Source organism: Mobula birostris, chromosome 7, assembly GCF_030028105.1.
Source record: "Mobula birostris isolate sMobBir1 chromosome 7, sMobBir1.hap1, whole genome shotgun sequence".
NCBI lineage: Eukaryota > Metazoa > Chordata > Chondrichthyes > Myliobatiformes > Myliobatidae > Mobula > Mobula birostris.
In genome coordinates, this window is record NC_092376.1 from 126,726,867 (window position 1) to 126,742,696 (window position 15,830).

General features: G+C 40.9%; 1 protein-coding gene across 1 annotated transcript in view; it reads right to left on the reverse strand.

Moving 5' to 3' along the window:
- The window catches only part of ablim3 (actin binding LIM protein family, member 3), a 323,415-nt gene that overhangs the window by 107,986 nt on the left and 199,599 nt on the right, over nucleotides 1-15,830 (reverse strand). The window contains exon 6 of the mRNA XM_072263720.1: nucleotides 11,551-11,644. Coding sequence (XP_072119821.1) covers nucleotides 11,551-11,644 — 94 coding nt within the window. The remainder of the gene's footprint in view (nucleotides 1-11,550; nucleotides 11,645-15,830) is intronic.

The following is a 15,830-nucleotide window of genomic DNA, read 5'->3' on the forward strand; positions in this document are numbered from 1 at the left end:
ATCAGCCTTGTAAATATCAAACTTCAAAGTTCACATTAAACTTATTATTATAGTACATCTACCTGTATGTTATAATATACAACCCTGAGATTCATTTTCTTGTAGGAATACTCAATAAATCTATAGAATAATAACCATAACAGAACCAATGAAAGGCCACCCAGCTTGGCATCCAACCACAGTGCAGAAGACATCAAACTCAGCACATACAAAAAGAAAGAAAGAATAATAATAAATAAATAAATATATAATAAATACCGAGAACATGAGATGAAGAGTCTATGAAAGTGAGTCAGCACAATAAATGAGATTGATGAGGCAAAAGATTAAACAGATTCTGTTTTATTTTGTGTACACATGTAAGGAGACTCCATCAAATTTCTGAGTACTTCTAGTAACAGTAAAAATTTGGTACGCATAGGAGCACTGCGATTATTGCAGGTCAAACCAGAAGTTTTAATCTGACATTGTAACTTATAAACCAATCCAAGCTTCACTGATAAAGGCATTATTTAATACTGTGGCCACACTACCTTCTCCTTTATCAGTCCACAATAAAGTGGGCAGTGGTGAGATTCATGATGAAGAAACATTTCGGTGTATATGATGGAAGAAATTTTTCAAAAGGATTGTATAACTAAATTAACTCATAAACTGGCCTTCAGAGATTAGACTGATCAGATTGGTCTCCTTTAAATTGGGCTGAAGCAAGTCACACGTACATTGACAAAAGTGATGAGTAGTATTCAGGGACCAAACAAGAGCAATATAATTTAGTGGGTAGTGATATCAAAACGTGCATGAATGCCATTGTGCAGATTTAGGTCTCCCTGTGCATAAGCACGTCAGGCATAGAAGACTTGGAATCAGCTTGATATGTTGCAGGAATGATTAAATGAGTACCTAATTGCATTTAGTGAGAAGCAACTAAACTATTGTCTGAAATAAAGGAATTTCTATGTCAAGCCCTTTCCTGTTTCTATAACAGAATCTAACGCACAAACTTCCCAAACCATTAGTGTGTCAAGTTACTCTCTCCATTGACAACAAAGTCTTTGAGTACCATGACAGTACACACGGGATGTGACATTCTGAATTCCTTCAATATCTCTCCAAATTTTTGAAAACCTGCTCTAAAAACATAATTCCTTCAAATCAAAGATGTAGCCATGGTTACTTGCATGGGTCCCAGCTATGCCTGCCTTTCTGTCAGCACGTGGAACAGTCCATATTCCAAGCCTACACTGGTATCACTCCCCAACTCTCCCTACACTTCATTGACAACTGCATTAGTGCTGCTCCCTGCACCTATGCTGAGCTCATTGACCTTGCCTCCAACTTCCGCCCTACTCTCCAATTTACTTAGTCCATTTCTGACAACTCCCTCCAGTTTCTTGATCTCTCTATCGCTATCTCTGGAGACAGTCTACCTGCTGATATCTTTTATAAACCCACCGATTCTCATAGCTACCTGGACTATACCTCTTCACATCCTGTCATTTGTAAAAATGCCATCACCTTCTCTCAATTCCTCCATCTTCACTGTATCTGTTCTCAGGATGAGGCTTTTCATTCCAGACGAAGGAGATGTCCACTTTCTTCAAAGGAAGGGGGAAAGGGGCTTTCCTCTACCATCAACGTTGCCTCCACCTGCATCTCTTCCATCTTGCGCATGTCTGCACTCATCCCATCTTCCCTCCACCACATCATGGATAGGGCTCATCTTGTCCTCACCTACCACCACAGTAGCCTCCGCATAATTCTCTGTCACTTCTGTCACCTCCAACAGCATCCCACCACCAAGCATGTCTTTCCCAGCCTCACCCCCGCCATTTTCTACTTTCTTCAGGAATCGCTTACTACGTGACTCCCTTGTCCACTCATTCCCCCCCCCCCGCCCCACTGATCTCCTTCCTGGTACTCATCCTTGCAAGTGGAACAAGCACCACACCTGCCCTGACACCTGCACATGATCATCCAGGGCCCCAAACAGTCCTTCCAGCTCAGGCGACACTTCACCTGTGAGTCTGTTGGGGTCATCTACTGTACCCAGTACTCCCCATGTGGCCTCCTGTAGGTCAGTGAGACTAGACATAGATTGAGAGACCGCTTCACTGAGTAGCCAGAAAAAGCAGAGTCTCCTGGTAGTTACTCATTTCAAGTCTAGTTCCCATTCCCATTCCAACATACAGTTCATGGCTTCCTCTATTGCCACGACGAGACCACACCCAGGTTGGAGGAGCAACACCTTATAATCTGTCTGGGCAGTCTCCAACCTGATGGCATGAACATTGATTTCTCGAACTTCTGGTAACTGCCCCCTCTCTCCTTCGCCATTCCCCATCCCTTTTTCCCTCTCTCACCTCCCATTGCTGCTCATCCTCCTTCCCTTTCTTCCATGGTCTTCTACCCTCTCCTATCAGATTTCCCCTCCTCCAGCCCTTTATCTCTTTCACCAATCAATTTCTCAGCTCTTTACTCCATCCCCTCCCTCTCTCCAGTTTTCACCTATCACCTACTATCTTGTACTTCTTCCTCCCCTCCCTCCACCTTCTTACCCTGACTTCCCATCTTTTCTTCCAGTCCTGATGAAGAGTCTTGGCTCGAAATGTCGACTGTTTAAATCGTTTCCATAGATGCTACTTCGCCTGCTGAGTTCCTCCAGCATTTTGAATGTATTGCTTTCAATTTCCAACATCAGCCGATTTTCTTGTGTTTGCTGAACATAATGTTAGTGTCGCTACTGCAGCTCATCCTACACTTCTTTTCACTCTTCACTGAGACTAGTGGCATTTCCTTTCAGCTGTAGGTCGGGCAGAGAAACGGCAGATGGAGTTTAATTTGGGCAAGTGTGAGGACTCACATTTTGGGAGAGCAAATGTAAAGGGACAGTGTATAGGTAAAGCAGGATGCTTTGCAGCATTGATGTACACAAGTATCTTGGGTCCAAGTCCATTACTCTCTGAAAGTGGCCATTGATAGAGGTGGTAAAGAAATGACCTACATGCCTTTGTTAGTTGAGATGTTGAGTTTAGAGTCAGGAAGTTACGGTGTAAAACTCTGGTTAGGCTGCATGTGGAGTGTTGCAATTAAATTCCCATCACCCTTTTGTAGGAAGGATGAGGTGGCTTTGGAGGCATTTCAGTAAAGGTTTACTAGGATGCTTCCTGGATTAGAGGGAAAATGCTATATGGAGGGGTTGGACAAACTAAGGGTGATTCCTCTGGAATGGAAGGAGCTGACAAAAGAGCTGGTAAATGTTTCCAAAGTTATATCAGGCATAGATAGACAGTCGATATCTTTTTCTCAAGGTTAAAATATCTCATACGGTAGGGCATGCATTTAAAATGAAGAGGGAAAAATTCAAAGGAGATGTGCGGGGCAAGTATTTTTACAAAGTGTGGCAGGTGCGTGGAATGCAGTGCCAAGGGTGATGGTGGAGACAGAGATGGTAGATATTTAAGAGGATCTTAGATAGGCACATGAATATACAGAGAATGATGGATATGGACCATGTGCTTTATTAGATTGGTACAACACTGTGGGCTGAACAGTCTGCGTTATGCCGCACTGTTCTTTTACTCCATCAAAGTGTCAATCTAATTCTGATAACACACATCAAAGTTGCTGGTGAATGCAGCAGGCCAGGCAGCGTCTCTTGAAAGAGATACTGCCTGGCCTTCTGTGTTCACCAGCAACTTTGATGTGTGTTGCTTGAATTTCCAGCATCTGCAGAATTCCTCGTGTTTACGAATCTAATTCCGATGGCTGGTATATATACGTTTTCTTTAACTTGCTATTGGGATGCTGCTGGCAATGCACCATTTATTATTCATCACTAATTGCTTCTGAACTCAATCCAGTGTCAACCACATTGGTGGATCTGGAATAAATCCAAACTGTTGGAAACATTCAGCAAGTCAGGGCTGCATCACAGAAAGAGGGACTGAGTTAATCTTTCAGGCAGTTTTTAAGTTCTGAGCTGTCAAATGTCTCCAGCATTATTTTTAATTTGTTTTTATTTTAAATTTTCAGCATCTCCCATTTATTCGTTTTTTATTTAGTAGCTTGAGAATCACATGTAGGCCAACCCAAATATAGGCTGTAGACTTCCTTCATAAGTGAACCCGATGGGTTATGTTTTGTCCCACTTTCTCCACCATAGTTTACATCAATCTCTGCAAAAAGATTCTTCCTGATGATTTAACATCACATGCTCTCTGCAGTAAAAGTTATAATGGACAGACATTGCACTGAAACTCAACCTGAATGTTTGAAGTCCTTTCTGAATCTCATTCAATTCTCTGTTGTCTTCATGGAACTGGAATGTGTGCACATGCAAGACCGGCATGTCAGCAAACACCAGTCATTCGATTCAAGATGTGCACGCCCACAATGTACAACATACACATGCAGAAAAGAGAACTGGGGCCAGCTGAGTACAAAATTTTTGCAATCCTGATGTTTGGCTGTGAATGTCAATATGTAGACTGTGCTCTGCAAACACTACCTGGTTATTCAGAATTCTAGCTTTGATATGTGATATACATGTTTTGATATATCTTGGAGTTGTATACCACAGAAACAGGGTCTTTCATTACCAATATCCACAATAACTTATCTACACTTAACCCATTTGTTAGCATTTGGTCCAAAAGACTTCCATGCTTTGGCAATTCATCCAGAATCTACTTAAATGTGACAATACCCCTCTCCATCCCTCACTCAGGCAATGTTTTCCATCTTCCGGGCAAAAAAAAAATCTCCAGATCTCCTACACACTAAACCTATACACTCTTGTTTCTGACTCTTCTAGTATGAGGAAAAGTTTTCTATTATTTTCGCTAAGGCCCGAAAAGTACTATATACTTTAATTAGGTACCCCAGCCTCCTCCATAAAGAATAAGCTCAGCCTCTACAGTCTTCTTTCATAATGTTCCATTCCAAGCAACATCTCCTCAGCACCTTCTCCCAACATAACAACTGTACAGAGTACAGTACCCCTGCTGTAGCCTAACCAATGTTTTCTAAAAATGTTTGGCTGGTTCCAGGTTGGAAATTATTTCTGTTCTTTTTTGATTCTTTCCTTCTGTTCAATTCAATAGGTAATTTCCCTAATAAGTAACAAACAAAGAGCAAATGTTGTATTTCTTACCTGCTACTGACAGCCAGCCTGATCCAACCTAAAACTTAGAAAGGAGATCTGGCAAAGGTTTAGGAGGGAAATGCAGGTGTCATGGGAAACGACACCATTTTATGTGGGCTATTAATTTTAATGAAGAAAATGGTATTTTTAAATCACTGTGTTACCAGCCTATGCAAGAAAATGGAGAAGCTTTCTTCTGACTGAATCTGCTAATGAAGCTATTAATTGATTTCATTATTCCAGCATCATGAAAAGACCTTATCTCCCACTATGTTTACAATACTGCCAAAACACAGTAACTACAAGAAATACCAGCAAATTATTTCTGGACTTCATTCAATATATAGGTACAAGATCCACTGCAAAGTAAATTTTGATTAAAAATACATTTGAATATGTACTGTAATCTCAAGCCATTGAGCAAAATCTGCTCTCACAGTGTGAAGACCTTCATGACTGGGAGTGAATCTAGTCTTTGTTACACTTGATTTCTAGCACATACTTCACTGTGTACAATAATAAAAACAATAGATATGATGCCCAAACAAACCATGTCTCTTGGATTCAGTTAAAACTTTTTTTCTCTTTTGCTCCTTGTGGGTAAAGATTAAACAGAAATAATATTTCAGAAGCTAACTCCATTAAAACCTAAATGCACAAAACATACATTTAACTGCACAAATGTTTGATGTTTAAACTTTAAGGCTGATTTATACTTGTGCATACGGGCTATGCCACAGGCTTGGTTTATACTTTTGCGTAGCCCTACGCCGTAGCGAGCATGTGTAGTTGTGTCTGTGTGGCTCTGCAATCCACCGCCAAAACGCTAGTTGGCGGTGGGGTTTCTATGCCATTGTGTTGAGTTTCTTTGTGAGAGACATGGACGAGGAAATGCATTTCAAATATTTTCGGGTGTCGGCAGGTAGATTTGACGATTTGGTTCATCGTCTCCAACCAGTTATTTCGCATCAGTTTTCAGACATGGCGGAGAAAAGCAACCGGAAATGCATAGGAGGAAATACGATGCTACCAAGTGGACCATTCACAGATTTTGCAGCCCGCGTCGCCACGACGTGTGAGTTACTTTTTTGGGGAGGTGTACATCACCTTACGGCGTAGAGTACAGTGTAGGGTACGCAGTACCAACGGCGTACATTTGACGCAGAAGTATAAATTAGGCTTTATACTATTGGTGGCACAACACCATTGTGTATATAAGTTACCATAGAGAAATAAATTTCTGTCAAAGTGTTTCAGGCAGTGATCCATTTGTTATGCTAAACAGTTGTCAAACTAGTCCTTAAGATAAGAAAAATCAAGCCTGCACCTTGATTCTGCATTCCTCTCCACCTTAGAAGATATAGCACATTACAAAGTAGTTGAAGAACTAATTTGTTTTCATTTTCCAAAAACAGCTTAATTTGTTTCAGGCAATAATAAATACATTCCCTTAGATATTTTCTTGGCACAGCTCTTCAATGAAATTGTTTAATTTCTTTGCGTTTCCATGATCTTATCACAAGTAAAATTGCTGCAAGATTTAGGAAGGTTATCGTAGAGTTTTATGCAACAAAAAATAGGCTGCAATTGGAATACTGAGTTGTAGCCTAACTCAGTCAGTGCAGAGGAGATTCACCAAAATATTGCCTGCTTCATTCCTGAAAGGATACGAGAGAGGCTGGATCTATTTTCCTCGGAGCGAGATATGTTGCATGTTACAAAATTAACCTCAGAGAAAATCCTTTCTAGTTACTATCTGTAGCAAAATCAAAAATAGATTTTTTCCTGTGGGCATTTTTGATTTCAGTGATTGTTGCTTAGAGTGTTCTCTCCTGTATTTGTGTATAAAGGTTGGCACAAAGTAATTTTAGTATCTCCCAATCTACAAAAAAAGATCATGAAACACAAAATAATGCTCCCAATCAATGTGCTATAATTCTGAAGAAGTTCATTTGGAAAATAAGTAAAACTACAAACAAGAACATTATAAGTGAGTGGTTTAAGAGAAAGGTTTTACCAGCCATTATTTCACATAGAATGTATAAAATGAATAGATGAATACAATTACTGTTTTAAAGTATCTTATGTTTTGCTTTTATATGATAGATACATTTAATACACATGTCTTTTACTACTATTACATTGAAAGCTAAAGTGTGCTTTGGTTGTTCAAGTTATGGAAAGTTTGCATGTAATATGCTGAAAGTTGAGTTAGTGAGGTAACATATCTTACTGTCACTATCCTTGAAGTACTTAACCTTGTGAACTGGTTTGTTCATTTGTGGACTTATTAGCCAAACTGAAATGATCTGATTGATGCCATTACATTAGAACAATACAGTAATTCGCATCTGCTCTGTCCGGGCTTTTCGGCATTTGGGGGGTTTCGATGGGATCCCGCATTATCCTTCTGGGTTCTAGCAGGTGCAGACCCAGAGCTCCCAGGCGTTCCTCATATGATGGCCCTTTCATTTCCGGAATCAATCTTGTGAACCTCCTCTGAACTCTCCCAATGCCAGCACATCTTTTCTTAGATAAGAATCTCAGAACTGTTCACAATACTCAAGGTGAGGCCTCACCAGTGCCTTATAAAGCCTCAGCATCACATCCCTGCTCTTATATTCTAGACCACTTGAAATGAATGCTAACATTGCACTTGCCTTCCTCACCACCGACTCGACCTGCAAGCTAACATTTAACACTTAGTCCCTTTGCATCTCAGATTTTTGGACTTTTTTTGCCCATTCAGAAAATAGTCTGCTCACTTATTTCTACCAAGTGCATGACCGTGCATTTTCCAACATTGTATTTCATTTTCATTTGGCACTCTGTTGCTAATTCTCTCAATCTGTTCAGTCCTCTGCAGCCCACCTGTTTCCTCAACACCACCTGCTTCTCCACCAATTTTTGTATCATCTGCCAACTTGGCAACAAAGCTATCTATTCCATCAACTGAATCATTGATATACGGCATAAAAAGAAGTGGTCCCAACACCAACCCCTATAGAACACCACTACTTACCGGCAGCCGACCAGAAAAGGATCCTGTTATTCTCACTCACAGCCTGCTAACAATTAGCCAGTGCTCTAACCATGCCAGTAACCTTCCTGTAATACCATGGGCTCTTAACTTGGGAAGCAGCCTCATGTGTGGCACCTTGTCAAAGGCCTTCTGAAAGTCCAAATATACAACAGCCACTGCATCTCCTTTATCTAGGGGTGGGCAGTTCAGGGGAGATATTAGAGGAAGGTTTTTTACTCAGAGAGTGGTTGGTGCATGGAATGCACTGCCTGAATCAGTGGTGGAGGCAGATACACTAGTGAAACTTAAGAGACTATTGGACAGGTATATAGAGGAATTTAAGGTGGGGGGTTATATGGGTGGCAGGGTTTAAGGGTCCGCACAACATTGTGGGCTGAAGGGCCTGTACTGTGCTGTACTATTCTATGTTCTATGTTGTATGTTCTATCTATCCTACTTGTAATCTCCTCAAAGAATTCCAACAGGTTCATCAGGTGAGATTTTCCCTTCAGGAAACTATGCTGACTTTGTCTTATCTTGTCCTGTGTCACCAAGTACTCCATAATCTCATCCTTAACAATTGACTCCAACATCTTCCCAAACACTAAGGTCAGGCTAATTAGTCAATAACTTCCTTTCTACTGCCTTCCTCCTTTCTTAAAGAGTGGAATGTAATTTGCAATTTTCCAGTCCTATGGCACCAGGCAACAGTCCGATGATTTTTGATAGATCATTTCTAATGCCTCCACAATCTCTACAGCTACCTCTTTCAGAACCCTAGGGTGCAGTTCATCTGGTCTAGGTGACCTTTGTTACCTTAGGTCTTCCAGCTTCTTGTGCACCTTCTCCCTTGTAATAGTAACTGCACTCACTTCTCTTCCCTCACACCCTTCAACATCTGGCACACTGCTAGTGTCTTCCACAGTGAAGGCTGATGCAAAATACTCATTTAGTTCATCTGCCATATCCTTGTCCCCAGTTATAATTTCTCTGGCCTCACTTTCTAGAGGTCCTATATCCACTCATATCTCTCTTTTATTTTTTACATACTTGAAAAAGCTTTTACAATCCACTTTGATACTGTTTTCTAGCTTGCCTTCATATTTCATCTTTTCACTCCTAATGATTCTTTTAGGAGTCTTCGTAAGTTTTTAAAAGCTTCTCAATCCTTTGTCTTCCCACTAATTTTTGCTTTGTTGTGTGCCCTCTCTTTTGCTTTTACATTTGCATTGACTTCTCTTGTCAGCCACGATTGTACTATTTTGCCACTTGAGTATTTACTGTACGTCAGGGGTAAGTTCTTTACACAGAGAGGAGTGTGTGTGTGAAACACCCTGCCAGGGGTGCTGGTAGAGGCAGGAGTAGAGGCAAATTCATTAAGGGCATTTAAGATGCTCTTAGATAGGCACATGTTCCTTTAAGTTGCCATAGCCCGGGCTGGGAGGTGTGGTAAGTAGTGGGGATGAGGTCCCACTACCCATTAAATGCTTCCAATGGTGTCTGTCTCAAATAGCTTCTGTCAGCCAAGTTCACCTCCTGCCTTCACATGTGGCTTAGCTAGTAAGCCTGGCGGAAATATTTCAACTGACAGGAAAGGGGGAAGGGCAGTTTACTAGCACCTTAAAACCAGTCACTCCAGGCAAACGAGGATCTTCAGCCATAGTTGGCAGCTTATCTCAGCGAAGGAAAGCTGAGACCTGAAACCTCTGCTGCCTCGTGGCTGTTGTCATTCATGGAGAAGACTCTAGGAGTAAACCCCAAGGAAAAATCTGAAGATGGAGTCCCTAAGGCAATCCTTGGTTGAGTTTAATGCTGACTGGTAACTCCTGAGACACCGCTGGTACTAAACTGCATTGGTCTCTGCTGTTCCTTTGGATTCATCAGCTGTGTGGAGAGGGTCGGCCTGCTGCCTGGGCAACAGCTTGCTCTTCATATCATACTGCCGTGGTTTGCATATTGGTTCACGTATTGAATTCAACAGCTTGGATGCAACATCCATGTTTGACCCTGACCAGCGGAGGCCAAAGAGATAGGTGCAAGGATGATAAAAATGAACAGATATATAGGAGGGAAGGGTTAATCTTACAGTGGGTTATAAGGTTAACACAACATTGTGGACAGAAGGGCCTTTAAGTGCTGTAATATTCAGAATTAGAATCAAGTATATTATCTCTCACAAAATATCATGAACTGTTTTACAGCAGCAGTATAGTGCAATACATAAATATATTTGTACTCTAAATTATAATAGAAGAAAATAAGTAATGCAAAGGGAGAGTAAAAATTGTTCATTTTCTATTCAGAACTCTGATATTGGATGGAAAGAAACTGTTACTAAAACATCTAGTGTGTGATCTCAGGCTCCTGTACCTCCTCTCTGATGACAGCCGTGAGAAGAGAACAGGCCTGGGTGTTTCATGTTCTGTGTTCTAATTCAGTGAAGAGCTGTGGCTCTGAGAGAAGGAAAGTGTAGAATCCTGCTCATCTGCAAGTTTTGAATTAAATGGTTTGTCAAAGTCTTTCTAGGGTGGTAAGGCCAGTTACAACACTGAGTGAGGGTGATGCAAAGAAGCATTAGTACAGATGTAACAGAGCAGCGAAGGGTTCTCTCTGTCTGAAAAATGGGCACAGAGTGGCAGTGCCCAGGGTAGTGAGCCAGAATACCATAACCTTGTGGGATCTCTGTGCAAGCTGACAATGAACTTGTCCAGCATGTAGTTAGAAGACTGCATTTTAAGCAGTTTGGTGGCAGTAATCAGAAATGCATTAATTTTGAAGCTGCAGGAAAACATATTGACCAGTATATCAATATGTACACCGATATGGCTGCTGACTGCTTGAGACTTAGCAAGATGTCTTCAGCAAGGAACATGTTGAATATGAAGGCTCAGAAAAGCCTGTGTCAGATGGCATGTGCAGTTTCTCATTAAGAAATGTGAGAATCTGCCAATCCTCGTGACTGGCTATGCAGCTTGATCGACCCTATTAGGGAAAGATCTAGCTCAAAGAATTACAGGTGGACTAGAGGGATTTAGTCAGTGTGAGTAATTTGTTAATGCAGCTAGATAAGGTTCCAGAGCTGTAAGCATAGTTATTTGAAAACCTGTTTACTGGTATTTGTAGAAAACAAAATGCACAAACACACGTGATGCATGAACACTGAAAAATGGAGGGCTATGTTGGAGGGAAGGCTTAGATTAATTTTAAATTATGTTAGAAGGTTGGCACTTCATTATGGGCCAATGGGCCTGCACTGTGCTATAGTGTTCTATGTTCTCCAATTAAGGAAATGAACCCTGGAGAACTGAACAGAAATCTAACAGCAACATAATTTCCATCATGTCCACTAAAAATCTATCTATTCTTGTTATAGAAAACTTACCTCCAGTACTCTTCCACTGATATATCTATCACAACTCTCACACTTGATGCCAAACCGAGAATGGTAATCTGTTTCACAATAAGGAACACCATCCCTTAGAAAGAGAAAAAAATCAATACTGAGCAATTTAAACTGAGCTAATGATCATACATTTTTCAGCCCTTATAATTTTCATCAAAAGTAAGAGGTACTGAAGCTCCATTTCAAATTATTAGTATTTATAGAATTATTAAGTAATTTCATGACCCTATATATTTGGTTCTACAGTTAGAAAATCAGCATTAAAAACTGAAATGTGTTACCATTTTCAAAATTGTGACAGATTAAGCAGTTCCAATGCTCCTGTTGCAATAATAAAATACACCTGTTCACAAGTAAATTTGCTGCACGATTTAGAGAGGGTATGGTTGAATTTATAAAACATTAATAAGGCTACAAATGGAATAGAGAGTGTAGCTCAGATCATCATTTTGCACACAATTGTACTGGAGAGGATGCAGAGGAGATTCACCAAAGGACTGAGATGCCTGGGATAGAATGTTTCATTTATGACAGGAGACTAGAGAGGCTGGATTTATTTTCCTTGGAGTGGAGAAGACCAAACCTTGTTACGTTTCACAAAATTAATCTCAGAGAAAATTTGTTCTGGTTATTATCTGTAGCAAAATTGAGAAGTTTTTTCCCTGTAGCCATTATTGAATTCACTGATTGATGCTTGCACTGTTCTCTCCTGTTTTGTAACTTTAACTTTAGCAATAATGCATGAACTAAAATGGCTGGCTGGTGAATATCAAAACATCCCTAAAATCCAACATTTGCTTTCCTTCATGTCAAGAAGTCTTCAGAGCTTCTGCTTGTTTTTATATGCCAGTGGGATTCAGAGTTGGACTTCAAATGTCAGAAACTTTCTGCATGATTCATTAACTGATCTATGAAGAAGGCTTTTAGGTGAATCAGAGAGGGAACATGCTATGTTCTCTTTCGTTTCTGCTGTTGGGTTGTTCTGTAAGGTGTAAGGAGAACTCTCTAGCATCCAATAGGGAAGTCACATCTAATAGAGATAACCTTAAAGATATTTCTAACAAATTATTGATAGATGTAGATTCTTAAACATTTTAAGATTAAAAAAATAAATTCATGCAAGTTCTCAGTTTTGTAGGAGTAAAAACACCAAATCAGTAAATTATGACTAAAGCCCTTCCTTCTGAGACAGGAACACCTAATGTGGACCCACATCAAGTTAGTACTCTTGAACTAGCAGCACCATCCGTAGCTTATTGACATCGTGACAGAATATTAAACATGGGCAATTAACTGACAAGCTAGAGTTCCTTGTGAAGAATGTGTACTATTGGGGAAGTAAAAGTCCACAACATAGGCAAGAGTTAGTAAATGTAATGAAAGGGATTACAGGAGACACAAGAAACTGAAGATGCTGGAATCTGGGGCAAAGAACAAACTGCTGGATAAATGCAGCAGCCCAGGTAGCATCTGTGGAAGGAAATAGATTGTGATATTTTGGGTTGAACTGAAATATAGAGGAGAGATTGCCAGTATAAAGGGTGGAGCAAGAGCTGGCAAATGATAAATGGATCCAAGTGAGGAAGAATGATAGGCAGATGAAGGAAGGAAAGTGGAAATAGCAACAGAGACTGGGTGTTGATAGGTGGCTGCAAATGATGGAACATGTGATAAAAAGAAGATGGAAAACGGAACCAGTAAAGGGAAGTGAACAGATAAGAATGGGGAGTCGGGGTTTGGGGGCAGGTGGGTCGTGAAGAGACACAGTGGCAAGGGTATCTGTTGGTCAAACTGATAGGAGTTTTTTTGATGGAATAAGGTATAGAAGGAGATACCAGAAGGTGTGTCATATTTGGATTTCCAGAAACTATTTAATTAGGTTGCGGGCACAAGGTCGTTATACATAATTAAACCTCATGGCATTAGGAAAAGCAAATTATGCTGAGTTAAATTGAGGATCATTAACATGGAGAATATTCATGTAAATGGATCATATTCAAGATGGCAGTCTGGTGAAATGTCAGGTGGATCATCTAATTACAACCCTATTTATAGTGTAGGTAAGAGACTAACTGTAAAGGATGCAAGTTCGCTTCCATTCAAAAACAAGGTGGGCAAATGAGTTGTGGGAGAGCACTTTCTGTCATACCTCTGAATTCCATTGATAAATTCTCCTCCCAACTCAACCTCTGTGCAGATCACTTTCATGGACTCTACAACTCATGTTCTCAGTATTATTTATTTTTTTTATTATTTGCACAATTTGCCTTCTTTTGCACATTAGTTGCTTGTCAGTCTTTATTTATGCATAGCTTATCAACTAGTACGCCTTCACCACCACCCTCCTCCTTCTGGTAGAACTGGTTCTCACCTCAACAATTTCTTCTTCATGTCCTCCCACTTTCTCCACGCTCAAGGGGTAATCATGGGCACCCGCATGGGCCCCACCTATGCCTGCCTTTTGCTGGCTACATAGAACTGTCCATGTTCTAAGCCTTCCTTGGTAATGCCTCCCAACTCTTCCCGTGCTCATTGATGACTTGTTAGTGCTACTTCATGCACACCTGCTGAGCTCGTCAATTTCATCAACTTTGCCTCCAACTTCCACCATGTTGTTGGTCCATTTCTGACAATTCTCTCCTCTTTCCCGATCTTGCTGTCTTCATCTCTGGAGACACACTGCCTACTGACATTTTTTATAAACCTACCTAATCCCACAGATATCTTGACTATACCTCTTCCCATCCTGTCTCCTGTAAGAATGTCGTTCCCTTTTCTTAATTTGTTTGTCTCTGCTGCATTTGTTCCCTTTCAAGACATCAGGGATGTCCTCCTTCTTCAAAGATTGGGGTTTCCCTTCATCCATCATAAATGCTGCTCTCACCCTTATCTCCATTTTCCAGAAAACAAGGCTCACCCCATCTTCCTGTCACCTTAACAGGGATATAATTCCTCTTGAACTCATCTACCACCTTATGAACTTCAGCATCCAACACATCAGTCTCTGCAACTTCGAACATCCTCAATGCAATCCTACAATTAAACACATCTTTATCTACATCCCCCACTCTCTGCTTTCTGCAGGAGTTCCTCCCACCCTGATTCCCTTGTCCATTCATTCCTCCCCAGTAATCTTTCACCTGGCATCTGCCATTCACCTCCTCCCTTAACTCTATTTTAGGGCCCCAAAGAGTCTTTCCAGGTGAGGCAATACTCCACCTGTGAATCTGCTGGGATTGTTTATTGTTTCCAGTCATCCGTCAGGGCCTCCTCTACTTTGGTGAGACCCGTTGTGAATGGGAGGACCACTTTGTCCAGCACCTCTGCTCCATCCACCAAAAGCAGGATTTCCCAGTGGCCAACCATTTTATTTCCTTTCGCCATTCTTGTTCTCACATGTTGGTCCTTGGCCTCCTCTTTTGTCATGATGAAGCCACTCTCAGCGTGGAGAAGCAGCATCTCATGTTCCATCTAGGTAGTCTCTAACCTGATGGCATGAACATCAATTTCTCCTTCCTGCAATTTTTTCACTTCTCCCTTCCCTCTTTTACTATTCCCCACTCTTGCCTCTTACCTCTTCTCCCCACCTGCCTATTATCTCCCCCGACACTCCTCCTTCTTCCCTTTCTCCCATGGTTCACTCTCCTTTCTTACCAGATTCCTTCTTCTCCAGCCCTTTACCCTTCCCAGTCACCTGGCTTCACCTATCACCTTCCAGCTAGTCCTCCCTCCCCTCCACTACTTTTTTATTCCAGCATCTTCCCCCTTCCTTTCCAGTCCTGAAGAAAGGCCTTGGCCCAAAATGTCAACAGTGTATTCATTTCCATAGATGCTGCCTGACCTGCTGAGTTCCTCCAGCATTTTGTGCGTGTTGCTATGGATTATCATAAATTCTATTGCATTTCATTATTTTCCTGTAATTGCCTGCAAGAAAAAATAACCTCCAGGTAGTATATGGTGACATATATGTACTTCGACAAAACATTTACTTTGATGTTTTGAAGATTGCTGTCAAACATTATCACCTCAATACTCTACTCAATTTTTATCACTGCAATGCTACACCCTACCTCTTACCCTCAGCTCTGTTGGAGTGAAGCTAATCGGAATGACAAAAGGAAAAGTTGTTCAACAGATATTACCTCTGCTCTAGAACTACAGTCACCACAGCTACAGTTAGTGAACTGCAGAATATAGGGAAATGGACTTTACACTTCACATCTGCAAAACAAAAGTTTCAACTAACTTGCTCCTTGGAG